The sequence below is a fragment of the Kryptolebias marmoratus genome, linkage group LG11 (assembly GCF_001649575.2).
Source record: "Kryptolebias marmoratus isolate JLee-2015 linkage group LG11, ASM164957v2, whole genome shotgun sequence".
Lineage (NCBI taxonomy): Eukaryota > Metazoa > Chordata > Actinopteri > Cyprinodontiformes > Rivulidae > Kryptolebias > Kryptolebias marmoratus.
In genome coordinates this window covers 24,852,445-24,870,267 of record NC_051440.1, presented here as the reverse complement: position 1 = coordinate 24,870,267, position 17,823 = coordinate 24,852,445, and the positions used below count along the sequence as shown (strand labels likewise).

The 17,823-nt window shown below is 40.1% G+C and overlaps 2 protein-coding genes across 12 annotated transcripts in view; one reads left to right on the top strand and one right to left on the bottom strand.

Annotated features, from left to right (window-relative positions):
• Window positions 1-10,276, bottom strand: part of mical2b (microtubule associated monooxygenase, calponin and LIM domain containing 2b) — a 52,958-nt gene extending 42,682 nt beyond the window's left edge. For 9 of the 11 annotated variants that reach the window (XM_017428921.3, XM_017428923.3, XM_037978143.1 and 6 more), the window contains exon 1: window positions 10,106-10,276. The gene's annotated coding sequence lies outside the window, so the exon portion shown is untranslated. Of the gene's footprint in view, window positions 1-1,527; window positions 1,662-6,464; window positions 6,832-10,105 lie in introns of those variants that run through there. The other 2 variants (XM_017428922.3, XM_037978142.1) reach the window with 2 other exon arrangements.
• Window positions 10,277-12,917: 2,641 nt separating this feature from the next.
• Window positions 12,918-17,823, top strand: part of dkk3b (dickkopf WNT signaling pathway inhibitor 3b) — a 5,913-nt gene continuing 1,007 nt past the window's right edge. Inside the window, exons 1-5 of the mRNA XM_017428883.3 lie at window positions 12,918-13,141; window positions 14,151-14,276; window positions 14,396-14,476; window positions 16,194-16,286; window positions 16,988-17,132. Of these exons, the coding sequence (XP_017284372.1) occupies window positions 12,962-13,141; window positions 14,151-14,276; window positions 14,396-14,476; window positions 16,194-16,286; window positions 16,988-17,132 (625 nt within the window). The 5' untranslated portion in view covers window positions 12,918-12,961. The remainder of the gene's footprint in view (window positions 13,142-14,150; window positions 14,277-14,395; window positions 14,477-16,193; window positions 16,287-16,987; window positions 17,133-17,823) is intronic.

Genomic DNA, 17,823 nt, shown 5'->3' with positions numbered 1-17,823 from the left:
TTTATTTTATCTCACCCTTTCCTGTACTGAGCTGCAGTAACGTGCAAATTTCCCCATTGTGGGATCAATAAAGTTTTATCTTATCTTAACTTTTAGCTTCTAGTTACATTTAGCTTTAGCTGGTCTTTTGGCCACTTTTCTGCTTTTTTTTAGCTTTTAGCTTAAAGAAAAAAAAAACTCAGTTTCAGCTTCTTCAGCAGTCATTCAGCTCTCAGCATTCATTAAAGAAAATGCAATTTCTCAATTTTTTAATTGCTATTTCTTATTTTATCTTCTTTTTTTAATCAACTTTTTATTTTCAGACTTTTATACTGTAAGATAAAACAACAGTTATCGAGAGTAATAAAAACAAAGAACAAAAATTGATGTAAAAAACACTTAAACTGGATTAGACGACATCGTGTTCTTCTCTTTGGCTCTTGATTGAAAACAACGTTAAAAAACTGAATTTTGTGCATTGAGAGCCAGAGGTGAAAGGTCATGGGAAAGATCACAACCTGTTTGTGTAAATACATCTGGGAGTTTGTGATACAGGAAGTGGTTAAACATGTGATGTGGGTCACAGAATCCTCACTTCCATCCGAGTCAGAGACCATCACAAAACGTGACGATTTATTTCCAAAGGGCTTTTTTAATGCTCAGCTTTTAAAGTTATTTGATGCAAATCAAAGTATTTTTAGCCGTAAGGAGTGAGCGACCTGCCGCCTGAGGGATGTGCTGATATGGTAAACCTTGTGCTGCTTTTAAACTCGTGACAGAATTACTAAAAAAGACGCGCCTTCATTTAGGAATACATAATTTAAGCTTGCACACGCACATCTTCAGTGGAGTTTAAAGAAAAATTCAACTGTTTTTATGCCCTAAACTGTGTAAACATCTCATTTCCGTGACATAAAAACATGTATTTAGTCATATCTATAGTTCTTCCTCAAGCCAATCAAACTATGAGCAGCTACATCAAGCTCTGTGCAGCTGTATGTGGTGGAAAAATTAGTATTTTTATTATATTACTTTAGTTTCTGGATATATTTAAACAAATACATGTCTCCGAAAATTGGTTAGCAAACAATGGATTGCTTATATAAAAGGTAAAGGTTCCTGAACATGTCATGTTTTTAGAAAACCGTCACTTTCTCACAGTAATTTATGAGAAACTGTCAGAGGTTTTTGCGCAAAAACAGCTGTGTAAGATTAAAACAAACATTCACCAAAAAGAACAAATAATTTGACATTTTACTCTTTCCAGAAAACAAGAATATGTGTCATCATTTTGTCAGACAAATGGCTTCTTGCTGTAAAGGGTTGGAGTTTTTTTTCTTTCATTTTATTAACTAATTACTGTAAGTCAGCATTTTAGCATAATAAAGCAATATTTAACCCATCCTTATCAGGTAAGACCTTTATCTAAAAGAGAAAAGGTGTCACTATTGCTTCAGTCATAGAAATATTACATGTAAAGCCAGAAGTGATTCGTTATGAAACAGGTTTTTAAATTAGAAGATTGACCTGTTTTTTTTTTTAACCTACTTTGAAAGATTACAAAACTCCACGTTGATCACTCCGGACCAAAACGAGCTTCCTCTCTCACTCATCTTTCAGGAAAAGCTGGTATGACACGATAAATCCCAACGAGTCCTGTTAGCCGCGGCTGAAGCAAAACAACTCTGCTAGCATTCCCCAAAAAAAAGGCTAAAGGCCCTCTGCAGCGCAGCCTCAGAAATCAAAATCCTTTTAGGAGAAAATCTCAAAGGAAACGCTGAAAACGCTGCAGGACGTCAGACATCGGAGGCGCCTGTCGTGTTTGGAGTCAGGTTTCGAACAGCCTGAGGCACAAACAACTGGGGCGGAGAAGAGACAAATAGAGCAGGAAAAATGTGTCCCTGGACCACGAACAAAGAAACATTTCATTCATTATATTCATCAAAATCTGATTAATTCATCACTGCATGAGAGCGAGGTGTGAGCTGGAACGCTTCTTATGATTGAAGGTACGAGTTACGTTCCCCTTTAACCCATTTTAACCTGATAAAACGTGCGCTCGAACCTTTAACACCTGGTGAGTCCCTTCAAGCATGGAATTAGAGTCTAAACCAGAATATTTTCCTCCAGATAAAAATTAATTGGATAATCATCGACAGCTTCAGTGTTTGCCTTTATTACGCCCACACTCATTGTCTGAAGTGTTTCTTTGAAACCATGGACGATAATCTGATGGGATCCAGTCTGCCTGACGTCACAGATTCACTCTCTGTAATAAAACGTTCTTATCAAACCAGCTGTTTTCCATCTACAGACCTTTGAAATCAAAGCGCAGCAACAGTCATCAATCAGCGACTGATGTGATCTTCATACTCTACAACTTTATCACATTTTAAACCATTGGTTTTGTCTGATAACACAAACAAAGTGTAAATAATAAAGCCCTCCCAGCTGTGATTACAGGTTTTAGATCACAGCTTTTTTAATGTAAACTGCTCTGTGCTAAATCATTTACAAGCTTATTGTTCTTATAAGTTAATTGTTTACAACAGTGTTAGGTGTTGCTCTGCTTCGACACGCCTGATTTGACTGAATGTGTGATAAACAGGCTTCTGCAGGACTTAAAGACCTGCAGAAGGGGTAAGACAGCCATCGAATCGGGCGTGTTGGAGCAGAGAAACAACAGAACCATGCAGGAGGACCAGGTCTGGACATCACTGGTTTACAGCATAACTGTTGTGTTAAGCTGATGGCCTGTGGATTGTTTTAGTGCACGTCTGAGAGGAAGATCAGAGCCGAGTCAACAACCCAGGCATGACGAAAGAAAAGACAAACACACGGAGACGAGCTGGAAGAACCTGCTGGGGACAGGACGGTGAATCAGACTGGAAACATCAGGCTCAGGGAGCGAGAGAGAGCGGAGGTGCAGACTCGTCTGTTGTGAAATTCATGGAGTTTAAATGTGTCCACGGAGGCCGGGAAGGCGTGCTTCTCCTTCTGAAATCAGTAAAACGTGAACAGATCGAACCTGCACTCGTCATGGAGAAGTCTGAAGCAACAAACAAGCGGCTCTCGTAGTTTCCCTTTTAGTTTAACATGTTGGATCTTACATTAAACACAACTAAAACACTTGACATTGCTGGAAAAAGTCTGTTTCCCTTTATATTCTTTTTAAATTTTCCCTAAAAGCACAAAGGAAGATCAACCAAAGTAAATACTTGAAGTGCCAAAAGCCTTTCGTCTGGGGGAACTTTTTAGTGAATATCTGATCACATCAGACGGCTCCACAGCTCAAAGAGACACGCCCGTCCTTAACCCTGAGATAAGAGGCTGAAAGAGGGACCACACTCCCATCGCTGACATTTTTCTTATTCCCCAGATGGCCGAGCACAGCTCAGTGAAGTGGGTCACTGATGGGTGGAAACGCAGACAGAAACATAGAACTATTTCTGTCTTTGTGACTGAAAATACGCCTAAAAGTTTCATTAAGTCATCATTTCAGATTACCGCTTTAAACTACTGTTAATAAAAGACTAAAACAAGCATCACTGACAGTAAAAATAGCCCCAAACAGAAAATTCTTATCAGAAAAAAGGAGAAAACTGAGCCTCTAAAGGAGATCAAAAGTACGAATTAATGACAAATAGCTTAATTTTCTGGCTTTGAATACAAATGATTGCTACTGATCTAATGTTAATGAATGTTTTTATTATACATTTAGTCTTTAACAGTAATTCCCAACAAAGCATGATGGAAAACATCCTCAAACTGAAGGAAAGAAGCAGATAAACAGCCTAATAAACTCATTAATCAGTGATAAATGAGACGTTAGTGTTTCTGCATGAACCTGTGATGGCTGAAATCTTCCTTTGAATCAAATATTGGCTCATCTGCTCGTCTCCAACGGTCAATAAACAGTTTATAAGAACACGGAACCAGAGAAAAGGACGAAACATTTGCATCCAGTTAAATATAACTCACATAAAGATCAGCGACAAAATTCAAATGCATGAAAATCACTTCAGATTCACACAGAGAGGAAATCAAAACTATGTCAGTGCAAAAAAATCTGAAACTGAAACCAACTTTTTCTCAAATTCATGATCTGAACGTGCAAAAAAGCAAAATGTAAAGTCAAATGTTCTTTTTTGATCTTATTTCAGACTCAGGACTGCATTTTTCCAAAACACTGTCAAACTATTTCTTTCATAATTTCTTCCTGAAAGAAGATATTTTCCTTGGAAGGTGAAAATTCAAAAACCACTGAAATGTCCCCAAAATGACTGCTTATACGTACCAAAGAAGATCTCTGAACGGGGTTTACTATTCAGACGTCTCATAAATATACAGAAAGCGAGATAACAAGGTCAGCGAGGAGCAGCCAATCAACGGGGAGTTGAGATTAAACACTTCCTTTTAGGGGTTTATCAGATCACACGGCCGTTTCTTTGAATACAGTTTGACAATTAAGGGCATGGTGGTGATTGTCATGTTTGGTCCAAAGGTTTGGTCCACGGGAGAGTTGGTAAACAGAAATGACTGTAAAAGGAAAGATTTGGAAGTGAGGCCTAGGACCCGTAAGGAAGTGGATTTCTCCACAACAGAATCCAACAAACTGATGCTGTTGGACACGCTGTGGAGTCAGTCTTCCTGTAACCAGATCATTTCAGGCCGGTTCCATGGAAGGGTCTGACTATTTTTACACATGCACGTATTTTGTTGAAATAAAAATGGAAGTTTCATTTCAAGAAACCGTCAGCAAACGTCATTCTGTTGAAGAACAAACGCTTGGGTTCATTCTCTGCCCCAGGATGGATAACAGCTAAACAAACTGTTGTTAAATTACCAACATCATCCACGTCAAGTGCAGAAAAGTAGACAAAACAAAGGTGAAGCATCTACAAAGTAACCAAAAGCAAAACAATTATCAGAATTAAACAGGTGCACATTTTGAACAGGACATATCCAGTAACTATCCAGTGTCATTTTGGGGACATTACAGACAACACTACTGGTGTCATTTATTAAAGCCAGATGTTATAATTTACAGTCACACATCTGGTTTTGTGTTGGTACCTGTTTCAACCCAATCAGCTCGACACCTTCTGCACAAACACACCAGTTTACTAAACTGAGAGCTGACTTCACAGATCTTTGTTGATTTCTGGACCTGACCCTGAAGTCCCGACTCATCCCTCCTTTTTTAATAAAGTATTTTTCATCTAAACATCCAGATATTCCTGTAATCTTTAAGTGGTCTTTGTCAGATTTGGCTGCTTTTTCCTATCAATGAAAGTTTTGCATAAAATAACTGTGGTACTGTATTTATTTATTCATTTATATTTAAACTGACACTAATCGAAACACATGTTTGGAAAAGAAAACCATTTTTCCTCCCATCTAAGTGACACAAATCACATCACGTCCAAACTGGAACCCTTCTGGTTGGTGTATAATCGTCTCTTACAGCCCAGATTACTGCTGCCTGGCTTTAACGCCATATGTTTGGTTGGGCTCAGAGAAGCTTTAATTGGTTCGTGTGAGTCCTGAAATCAAACTCCTAATCCTCACTGCATTAACGCTGCAGAAATTTGGGCTCAGGTTACACCTTCAACCTATGCACAGTGTGGATGAGGCACTTACAGACAGTTTAAGGACGCTGGTTGATCATCAGACACAAAAGATTTGCTGGCTGGGATATTTTATCCACTCCAGGAATCAATGTTTGTTCCACAGCTTTAGAATAAAATAAAATGTCTAGACTTGATGTTTCTTTAAGTCTCCAACTTATGGAGCAGGATTTGGACCTCCATATGTCCTGGAGAGGGCTCACATTTTGAAGGATAACAGGAATTAGACCCCCGTGGTGAACGTGTGCAGAGTTTTATCCTCAAAATCTCAATGGTAACCTCCAGAACAAAAAGCCTCTGAACTCTTTGCAAACAGAGACAACTTGATTTGAACACAAGACGAGTGTTTCACAAACAGCTAACAACCAGCTGGAAAACATCCGGTTTTAAATCCATCTCTGACTGAGGCAGAGACAGGTCAGCTTAAAGGATAATTTAAACTTTATAAACTTGGATTGAAGCTGCAAAAGTCCACAAAAAATTAAACTAAAAAGAAAAACTTTAAATCTGCTTCTAAAGAATCTAAAGTTTGTTTAATGCCTCTCAGTAAATCACTGATTCAGAACATATCATGCTCCAATCAGTGGTTTTTTTTTTAATGCCAAAAATGTGAAACCAGCATTCCTTGAAGGAATGCATATCGCCCGCCGTCCTGCCAAAGTTTTAAACAAAGATCTGTTAGTGCTTAGACTATTCTTTGGGGATGACCCTCAGCTACTATCACACCAAGGTTTGGCTCATTATCTGTAAAACCGACTGAGTTGTAGCCATTTTTGTGTTTGCTAAGATTGATTAGTTGTGCCGTACATCCAGTCATTACCTTCTGAACACACACACACACACAGAGGCACTTACATAGTTGCCCACCTTTCCTGGTGGCGGTCGATAAATATTCACAATATCTCCCAATGGGACGTTCAGTTGATCACATCATCAGGATGGATAAAAACGATGAAACTTCAAACCCACGCGGTGAAAAGTCAACCAGAACAACAAGATTCTTCAAAAAAATTAGATTTTCTTCTGATAGACGACACTTTTACACTAATATCAGTCTACATGTTGGATAAACTGCAACAATTATAAATGATTCATCTCCTTAATGAATCACTAACAGATTAATGTGAGAAATCCTGAACAACCTAAGTCCCTTAAACTGGTTTCCAGTTTTTGACAACCCTCTGACGAGCTGAAGCTCAACTTGGCCTTTCTCATCTGGTCAGCCGGTGGCAGTGACGCCTGGCCCCCCTGGTGTATTTTTGTCTTGCTGCTCCTGCTTCCCCCCCTTCTTCTGAACTGATATATGCTCTGACACCCCCTTATAAGTCAAACGCTTATTCCAGGAAGTGACAGCTTGTGCAGCAACTTTTTTCCTTTGCCCCACAGGCACCGATAAGAAGCCAACGGCAGTATGAAATGGTCCCAGATTAACATCTCCAGGGTTGGCTTCAGAGCGGAGGGAGAAGATGAAAGCAAACTGGGAATCCATAGACAGCCGATGAAAGATTCAATGGAGTTCTGATGGGTTTTAAAAGAAAAAAAACATTAAAAATGTCTCTGAACGTACTGGCTGGGTCGTCCTTTAAGAGCATTATTTTTAAACCAATGTTTTAAACAGCTGCTGCTCACATTTGTAAACCAAATGTCCTATTTGTTGCTCAGGGATTTTGCACATTCAGTAAAACATTATTTAAAAGATTTAGAAACTGATTCTAAATCCAGGGTGTTGGATGGGACAGGACAGGATCCGACTGATCGTAGGATCTCAGATTCAGGAGGAAAAGTGAGGTTTTCATCCTGGCCGTGGAACTATGGGTCAGTTCTTCTTCATCCTTGTGGAGTTGCAAAGATGGTCTAACTCACTGGTCTACAAGCGTTTGGTGGATCTGGAGAAGGCTTAATTTTCTAGAGGCATTCTGTGGGAGGGCCGGGTCACATTCATGGGCTATCAGGGACCCGTTTAAGCAAAGCAGGGGCTGCGTCCACGTCCTCGGCACAAAGTGGAGCTCGTTCCCGGTGCAGGTTGGACTCCACCAGGGCTGTCTCTGGTCTCCGATCCTGTTTGTGATGTTCGTCAATGTACAGTCAGGTTGACCTCGGGGTCTCCTTCCTGCTGCCTGCAGATTATGTGGTTCCGTCGGCGTCTTCAGGACCTTCAGCGAGTGTTGGGGCAGATTGCAGCGGAAGGTGAAGCGGCTTGGATGAGACTTAAGCTCCTCTAAGTTTCAGGTCACGGTTCTCAACCTTAAAGGCCCATAAAGGAGCGGGAGATGGATGGACGGATCAGGACCCTGCCTGCAGGAAGGAGGATGCTGCTTTGCTTCACTGCAGTGAAGAAGGAGCTGAGATGAAACCCAGAGCTCCGTATTTACTGGTCCAGCTTCGTTCCATCACGAGGTTTGGATCATGACCGAAAGAAAGCAATCCTGGTTACAAGAGGCTGAAATGAGCTTCCTTCGTAGGGCGGCCAGGCTCAGCCTTAGAGATCAGGAGAAGAGCTCCGTCATCTGGGGGGAGCTCGGAGAAGAGCCGCTGCTCCTTCACATCGTCAGAAGATGACTCAGATGTTTCCGGGATCTGATTAGGATGTTTATGCTTATTTTAATGGTCATGACTACCCCCACCTGAGGCGTTTTGATTTAACACCTTCAGTCAGATCTTTTTCACATCAGAACCAGCACCTTTTTATATTTTAAGAAGCTTTTTTAAACCCCAATATGAAAGCCATAAGACCAATATCTGATGCAGAAATCTCATTAAAAAACATTTCAGTGAATTGAGCCTCAGATTTTTCTTTCTGCTGCAGTGAGTTTAGCACTAAAGGAGTTCCTAAAGGGGATTAAATACTTGCAGCCCGACCACAAAGTATCACCTGATGTTGGGGAAAAAAAGCAAATGCTTAAAATTGCAAAACTTCAGAAAGTATTAGACTGAAAACCCATCCAGGTCTGACACACTTCTGTTTGAAGGTTTAAGCTCCTTTCATTAAAGAAAACTGAGTAAATCCTTTTTCCCCACAAGCATTTTTGTGACATTTGGTCATTTCACTTCCTTCAATTCATTGTGCCGGTGGTTATTTTGAAAATATTTATCTCGATTTGATAGATATTAGACATTTGTGCCGTCGGGTTTCCGCTCCGTCTTCCTGTCTGACCCAAAGTCTGCGTAGCAGCAAACACAAAGCTACTGTTCAAAAGCATAAAACTGCAAACTAACAGGAACAGCTTTAATAGGATGTTCAGCATTTAGACTTTGGCTATAAGCATGTTTATTGAAAAGTAGTTTTTTTCCACCATTGCAGTGTTTAAATCAAGCAAACCACAAATGAAATCATAAAAGTTAAAACCCTGCTGAGCAGAGAGAAAGTTGTGGTATAAAACCTGCACAAATATTTAAAAACATAACCTTTAATAGGAATGTCACCAAAGCTTTGACCTCTGCTCTTCCTTAATTTATTTAAATTATCTACACAAACCAATAAATAGAACAGAAGAAAAACCTTCTAATTAGGAGTAATTTATTGTTTTCCCAAAGACTTCTGAAACATTAATCCCTAACAGCAGGAGGGAGGTGAGCCATTTCTGCCCGACTGGACTTCAGCTCTCAGGAGACACCGAGTCTCCGAGTCACCTGCTCCACACAACAGATAAAACCACAAACACCTCCATTTCTGATGGGACATGTCCACTAAAATCATGATCACCCTTCCACTGTTTCACATGCATGCAAACACAGAAAAACACACAAACTGAGGACCCATAACAAGACTAAAAGGACAAAAAACAGATGCACAAAGACTAAAAAGGACTCATAAGAAGATCTAAAAAGGCACAAAGGACGCATACAAAGACAAAAAGGATGCTTCAGGGGACAAAGAGGACACGTAGGGCAGGTAGATTTCAAAAGGCAGAAAGTTTTTAAAGGATTTAGAGATTGCAATGCATTTCAATGAGGAAAAAACAAAAAAAGATGTAAATAAAGTTCAATATTTTAAAAAAGTGTGATAGTTACAAAACCAAAAACCACAGCAGAAATGTCCTGAAAGAACTCTGAAGTAGACGGAGTCCAAAGAAAGTGCAAAACAAACAAACAAAAAACTATAAAAATAAAACAATAAGTTTAGGGTTGGATTGTTTACAGCAGCTGGATTTGTCTGATTCTTACAGAAATGGGTCAGTACAGTTAATTTTAATAAATTAAACAATCTAATGCTGTTTGGTTCAGTTCTTCTCACTGTGTTTGATTTATTAAACTCAGAAATAAGAAAATAATGACCTGTTTTTGTGTCCGAATGTCATAAATGGAGCTGCTTTTATTTCTGATCTGCCTGCTGCTCCGAGTTGGAGCTCAATTAAAGACAATTCAGTCAAATTATTCTTTAAAATCCCTTCAAACCGTCAGAAACATGAGTGAGAAGCGCTCAGCTCCCTGTCACAGAAAGCCCGTCCTGTCAGGCGCGCGCTCAGTCTGTCAGCGCGAGAACGACCCGAACCCACCTGCCGTCCGGTTCCGAACCTCCGGGCTTCCCCCGTCCGCTGCTGCGAGGTCCACGAGCTGACCTCCGGAACCCCGGGACCGGTACCGTCCTGTTTCAGCGACCTGCTGCTCTCGAGTCAGCCGCTCAGAGCCCGAGTCTGACGGCTCCTCCGTCAAGTTCCGGCGCAGGAATGAACTTCCGCTCGGTGCTTTTCACAATAAAAGCCCGATTCAAATTTAAGCATTGGTTTTAGACTTTTATTTTGAAAGGACAGTGTTTTGGTTCAGATTTAATCTGATGAAGGATTTAAAAACTTGCAGCCCAGAAACAGAAAACTTGTCTTGGTTTTATCTCACAGATAAGATCAACACAAAACAAAACGAAACAAAAAACTTTATATTTTATTTTATTTTATTTTATTTTAAACAGTTACTCTTTAGTTGTTTTATTCATCTAAATTGGACAAAAGCTTATATTACAAAATTAAAATGATTAGTTTATTGATATAAACATAACTATTAATAATCCCACATTTTAAAAAAGAAACTTTCAGTTCTTAAATAACTTCACTGAGATGTTTGTTCGTGTTCTGCCCCCAAGTGGTGAAAGATGGGTACAACATCCTAAATGAGTCACTTCAATGAATGTTCTTTTAAATAAGAAAAAAACAAAACAAGACAAATATATTGTCTCCTATTGGTGTTTGTTAAAATGATTAAAATCACTGCATCACATCCTGTTTTTCTTGAACAAATGTTTTAAACCTTTTTGGGGTTGTGTCAGATTCATGTCCCTCAGCTTTAAAAACAGCTGAGCTGCTAACTCGACTGTTGGGTTGAAGCTGTTGGGTCAAAGGTTGGGTTGGTTTGACCAAATACTGGGACGGAGATGAGTCGTGTCCTTCTTCACAGCCCAACATTTTGAGCCAAAAGTTGACCAAATTGGAGCAGAGTGGCTAATCATCTCTTAATAAGGAATGGTCCCATATTTTAAACTGAAAAGATGTGTTTCTTATTAAGTTGATAAGAAGCATAATGTTCCTTCTTTTTAAGAGCCAGTGGAGATCTGCTTATGGATGATAAATAAAACAGATTTTGTCTAATCAGAGCTGAAAAGCTGTGGTTTTAATTCTGCAGGGAAACATGTTGAACACAGAAATAAACTTTGGTCAAATGGAGCTACTAGAAGTATGCTGTTTAAATGCTTTTTGTCTATTAAACTGGACAAGAACTTTGTCAGCACACTTCAAACACAAACTAAAGAAATTACATCCATTTATCCACCCATTTTTTGTTCAGGGTTGCAGGGAAGTTGGCATCTCCAGCAGTCAGAGAAATGACATTTTCTGTGAAAATGCAGGGTAAGTTCTGAGGAGTGCTTTGATTTGATAAAGAAACAAAAATTGAGTTCTTGCAGCTGAAAGAAGCAGAACACCGGCTCACAGTAACAAAACTGACACCGATTCCTATTTTTATTTTTAACTCTTTTAACATTGGCCTGTATATGTCCGTCCGTCCGTCTGTCTGCCTCTTATCTGTGGTCGGGTCACAGAGGCAACAGGTCCAGAAGGGAAACCCAGACATCCTCCTCCCCAGCAACACTCTCCAGCTCCTCCTGGGGAATCCCAAGGTGTTCCCAGGCCAGAGAGGATCCATAATCCCTCCAGCGAATTCAGGGTCTCCAAAACTCCATCACCGAGGCACTCAGCTGGGAGCTTGAGTATCTCCACACCTGCCAGCGCCTCTCTGCCTGGGCAACTCCAGCGTAGAAGAGTCTTATCCAGGACTTGGGCCCAACTATATCCAGGAATTGCCACGGCCAGGTATCCTCCCTGCCTGCCATCCAGCTACATGTAACCTGACCTCGACGGTCCTCCTTGCAGGAGGAGGTGGCATCTTCTATGGCAGCCTGTACATGTTTGTCTGCTAAATGTTCAGTAGTTTCCTTAATGAGAAGCTTAGTCTCACAACTAAATGTATGAATAAGACAGAAAAAACAACTTGTGAGAAGACATTTCTGTCAGAAGTGGTGAGGACTCAAGGATGCAGACTGAAACATGAGGACTAGATGCACAAATAAAGACTTTAACAAACAAAAAGGCAAATGCAGACAGACAGCAGGATGGACTGATGACAGTATGAGAGTAGGAGTGAATGCAGCTGATCTGATTGGTAAACGAGGTACAGGTGAGAAAAGAGGAGCAGGACTGACTGAGGAGCAGAGTCTTGGCACTCAGTCCTGGTCCTGGAGGGCCACGGTTCTGCAGCAGCCTGGAAATCACTCATCGACTGGGTGCTGCTGGAATAACAAAACAAAACACAAGAAAGAAAATCAAAATAACTTTAAATCTATGAAATAAAACACAAAGAGCCCAGGATCGTGACAGTTTAATCTGATTTAGCACCAGCCTAAGCTGTAATGATCCAATAACCTGAATTTTGGGTTAAACTTCAGAACTTTTTTGCAGCTTTAATTCAAAAAATCAGTAATTTTCACTCAGTTTGTGTCAGAAAACTTAACCCAGGTTAAAATGATAACCTGACGGGCTGGCCCGGTCCAAATTTGACCCAGAGATGGGTTGGACCGTTTTTAGTGTGTGGCGTAAAAATGACATTTCTCTGACTGAAGGCTTTTTATTCTTGATCTTGGGGCTGAAAAGGTTTTAACAGTTAGTTTAGCTACTCTTCACAGGCTGTATTTGTTGTTTTTTATGCCTCATATAAACCATCAGTTGAACTTTTCTTCACCAAATGCCTTTTCCAGCCCATTAAACCCACCCACCCACCCACCAGCGCTCCTCNGAGTTTCCGAATAAAACTGGTCCAGCTGCGTCACAGCAGCTCAGACAGGAGGAAGAGGAGGAAGAGGAGGAAAGATGTCCGGTCTCGGGTTCCTGTCTGGGTTCTGGGCTCTGGGTTTGCTGTGGGCGGTCGGCCGGGCCGTGATCCTGCGGGGCTCGGTGGACCGCGGTCCGCTCAGCCTGAACGAGATGTTCCGGGAGGTGGAGGAGCTGATGGAGGACACGCAGCACCTCCTGGACGAGGCGGTGGACCAGGTCTGCCTTTCATTTCTGCATTCAGACACGAACCTGAACAAGGAAATAATGGGAGGAAAAAAACAACCTAACGAGGCTAGATTGATCAGAGAGCACCATCAGGGTGGAGAAAAGTCTGACTGCATAGTTTCCATGTCTGCTTCAAGTCTGACTCACTTTGTGTTCATCTGGATCCTAAACCCAGAGGAACTCCTGTGGCTGAGAGCCATCCAGCTGATTTGTGAGGATCTGAAACTCCTAGATAATTTAAAAAAAAAAAAAAAACATTTTTCAGCTCTTTTATTTGTCTAAATTCACCAGAGCTATTCCTGTTTCCCTGAGTGATGCTGGCAGGGATATCTCCTAAAATAATAAATACGTTTTTTTCTTGGCTGGTGGCTTGTGTTAAAGGGAATTTGCTCTCGTCTTAATAATTTTGCTCCAACAAAAGCTGCTTGATTTTCCTGACGGTGCAAAGAGACTTTTTCAGAAAAGACTCTTTTTTTTTTTTTGTTTGTTTGTTTGTTTGTTTTCACCAGCTAAATGTTGAAATTGTTGAATTATAATTTGCTGCAGCAACCAACTCAATCTTTGGGGTGCAAAAACGTTTAATGCTATCTTTTAAAGTATAAAAAATAACTGATTAACTTAATTTTCACCACTGGAAAAGCTTCTGATTAAAGAACATCTGCTTAAAGTTTCATATTAACCTCTAAAAAAACCCTGTTTTTGTGACGGATGACAACTTTTCTCACTGTTCAATGGAAATTCAGAACATCCTAAGGTTTTGAGCTTTAAAACTGTGTAACTTCCCATTTTTTCCACTCAGATACACAATTTTAAAGTTATTTTAAAGCTGTTGTTTCAACATAAACGTCTTTTTAAAGTGTGGAGGTGCCTGGTCTTTATTTGTAAGCAGGATTTCACTTCATCTCACTTTTTGTTTGTGTTGTCCTGCTTTTAAATATGTTGAGATTAAATGTAGGAAGAGGGAAGATCTGCTGACGTATTCCAACATTATATCCATTAGATAACCACGGAAAATGCAAAATTCTCTTCATCATCCCTGGATCTGCCTCCCAGCTTCCACAACAGGACCATGGAGACGATGAAGAGCAGAGACGGAGCGACTCGGGTCCTGGATAGGACAGACAAAGTGGGTCTCCTAAAACCCTTTTTAAAAAAGCCTTTTAAAACCTTGTACCAGCTGCAGGGTTATATTGTCGTTTAGTCCTACATGTCTCTCACAGCACGGTGCTTTGTTAATATTTGCAGGAAACCGACAACAGAACAGGAGAGACTCGTCTTTCACACGTCCATCTGGAGGTCTCTGGTCAGTGGAACGGCGTGGATCACGTGAGTCTTCTTGTTTTTCCTGTTCGACCTTCGAGTCATTCAGAGGAGAAAGGCAGCAGGAAATAATACAGAAAAAGCAAAAAAAAAACAAAAAAAAACTCGGTCATCCAGGTGAGAAATCTATAAACAGCTTCTGAAAATGGCAAAAGAGCTCAGAAGGACAAAGGATGATTTAAAAGTGGCCACCTGGAGGAAGAAAGAACCTTCAGTGACTGCAGGTGAAAAAGGAGAACAGAACTTTGAACAAAAATGGGAACCATTTAATAAAAAACCAGACACAACAAAAGGCCAGAAGAGATCTGAAAGAATAATCTGAAATAAAACCCCAAAGTTCTCCTCAGATGGTCAAATAACAGAGCAACATGCTCAATCCACAAAGAAATCTGCAATTTGAAGATTATTAAACATCAGCAGAGTTAAAGTTATAAATTTAACGTGAACTTCCAGTGTCTGTGAAAGGAGACTGAGAGGTGAGGCGCTTTCTGAAACTGTGGCTGCTTTCCCCCCATAAAATGAGCTCATCCAGGAAAGAGACCCGCTCTACTTTTCATAGTTTTGGCCAACAGGAGGCCAGCTCACAGAGACTGAGATCATTACTGCTGTTCGCTGCGGTTTTGATCCGCTTCTTTCCTGGCAGCTGTACAGATGGTGGTTAGGTTAATAGCACTTGCTACTGGGGGGAAAAGGAAAAAAGCCAGGAAGCATAAAAGCCTCCAACCCAGGCTGGGTACGCTCCCCTTTTCGATCATTACTTGAGTTTTTCCCCCTGGTTGTGAGAGAGAATATCAGTCAACTTCTTCTTCCAAAGTGGGAACAGTTTTCTGAAATATAAAATATTTTAAAATGACTCTAAGTTTTGAACTTTAAATATAGAGCTCATTAAAATGATCTATACTGTGAGGAAAAACAGCAACATGAAGAAAACTCTGATTAAAATGTGTTTTTTCCTAACACTGAATTAAGTTGAACTTTCATGTGTTTAGAGACTTTTCCTTGGAGATGTTTGGACAACTGCTGAGCTCGTGTTTTTTATTTTCAAGAACATGTTCCAATCTCAAAGACCATTACGATGTTCTCTCAAAAATCAGTGCTTGTGAACACAAGAGGGAACTCATTCATGTAATGATAAATGAATCCTGGAACAGGATTTAAGCTTCTGTTATAAACTGCACCTTTTAATAGATGAATTAATGCCCTCCCTGATTTATTCTTGTTTTAAAATAAGCACATAATTCCTAGAAAAGCTGAATTGTTCTTAGACTTTTACGCAACTTTGTTCTGCTCTCATCTGGGTGAGGCTGGAAGTGCAGCTTAACACCAACCGGTTCTTTAGTCTGGTTCTGTCAGAACGTCTGCCCTTCGTCACCTGGGAAATAAAAAAGGTTAAAAAAAATATATAAATATGGGTTAGAAAATAAGCGCAGATGAGAGGAGAGGTTGCTTTAATCTGGATGTCGCTGACTATGTCCGTCATGCAGTTTCCATGGAGACGGACCTGCTGTCAGAATCACAACTTCAGAAATCTTCAGCACTTCATTATGAGAGGGTTAACTGTTACTGTGAAATGGTCACATGCTTATTTTTAGCTGACTGCTTGGTCACCGTCATCTAACTTGAATTTAAATGATAAATAAATCCACTCATGTCCACGCGCTTTTTTTGGGAGGTTGACTTAAATCGTGTCCACATTAGATAACTGTTATCTGTCCCCCTGCAGGAATGCATGGTGGACGAGGACTGTGGGGACCTGAAATACTGCCTGTATAAGATGGAGAGCTCCAAGTGTCTCCCCTGCATACTGACAGACATGGTGGGGGTTCTTTGTGTTCCTGCTTCAACTACACATTCACACAAGACGACAAACTTAGCTGCAAAGCTGCACATATCCCCTCAGCCCCTCCGACCCCTTGTTTTATTACCTTTTAATAAAGTATGCTTCCTTTAATTAAGCTTTAGTACCAGTTACCAGCAGATTAATATTTACTGTGTGATCCAGATTTGATGCACTTTGAGCTGGTTTAACTAATTTATCTAAAGTGATTCCAACTTTATAGTTCCAATCTCTGAAATCCTGCTGGGATCATGTGACTGTTTTTCCACAGAACTTTAGTTTCAGCAGCATATCATATCTGATCCTCTCAGTTTTGCCCTTTTAAAGGTGACATCTTTAGGAAATTTACAGTATTTGTATTAAATCTTTTTTTGCTGGCTGCTAAAAAAGGGCTACAGAAAATGTTGTTTGTGGAACTGATAGTTAAAGCTTAATCTTTTCAAAGAACAACAGGAAGTTCACTGTGTTAAGAGGAACTTTTTATTGTTTAGAATCAAAAATAAAAAAAAAACACCAGACTCATCTAAAGTGTTGTCACATAAGCAAAACTACGAAACTGTAATACTTGTGGCGTCCGCCCATTTACAGTAAACCGAAGACCCAGCTGTGGTGTTGTTACGCAGCAACAGCGCGTGCTTTACGTAACGTGTTTGCATAGCTGATTGTGTTTCTGCACACAGCCGTGCACGAAGGACGAGGAGTGCTGCTTGGACCAGATGTGTGTTTGGGGTCAGTGTACCGTGAACGCCACCAGAGGAAGCGAGGGGACGATCTGTCAGGGTCAGAGCGACTGCAGGCCGGACCTCTGCTGCGCTTTCCAACGAGGTGAGCTGGAAACGGCCTGTTTGAGTTTAAACACTGCAAGATTTTACTTTAAAGTAATCCCACCATGTTTTTTTATAATGCTGTGGTCTTGAAATCTTTTTTTGATGATATTATGAACTGTTGATTATGAGATATTGAAAGTTTTTTGTTGGAAAACATTATTTTGAAACTATTCTACTGTTTTTAGATTTTATGCAGACTGGAAATGCTTTTGTATCCCTTACTTTTACATCCTTTTGTCTTTTTTTTTAAAGTTGCTGACATAATATTATACAGTTTCTTAGTTTGAACCCTTCATAAGTCTCCTATGTTCCATTGTGAATAAAATACGGGTTCTTTTTTTATTTACATTTTGTGCAGCATCCCAGTTTTTTTGTATTTGGCAGTCCCTCCAGGATTTCACAGGGATTTTTTGTGATTGTTGCGGGCTAAAATGCCTGATTTTGCGGGGCATTTTCCTAAAAGTTGCTATTTTTTTTTTTTTACTAAAATCAATAAAAAACTATAACTTTTAATATATAAACCAAAAATACTTACTAGTTTAGTAAGATAATTACCAACAAACATTGACATTCTCAAATGTGCTTTATTTGAGAACTTTGATAGCTTCTAAACTGACATTCATGAGCATTTCTGGATTGTCCCTGGTCTGCAGCTCTCCTCACATGTTTTGCAGACACAAAGAGTTTGT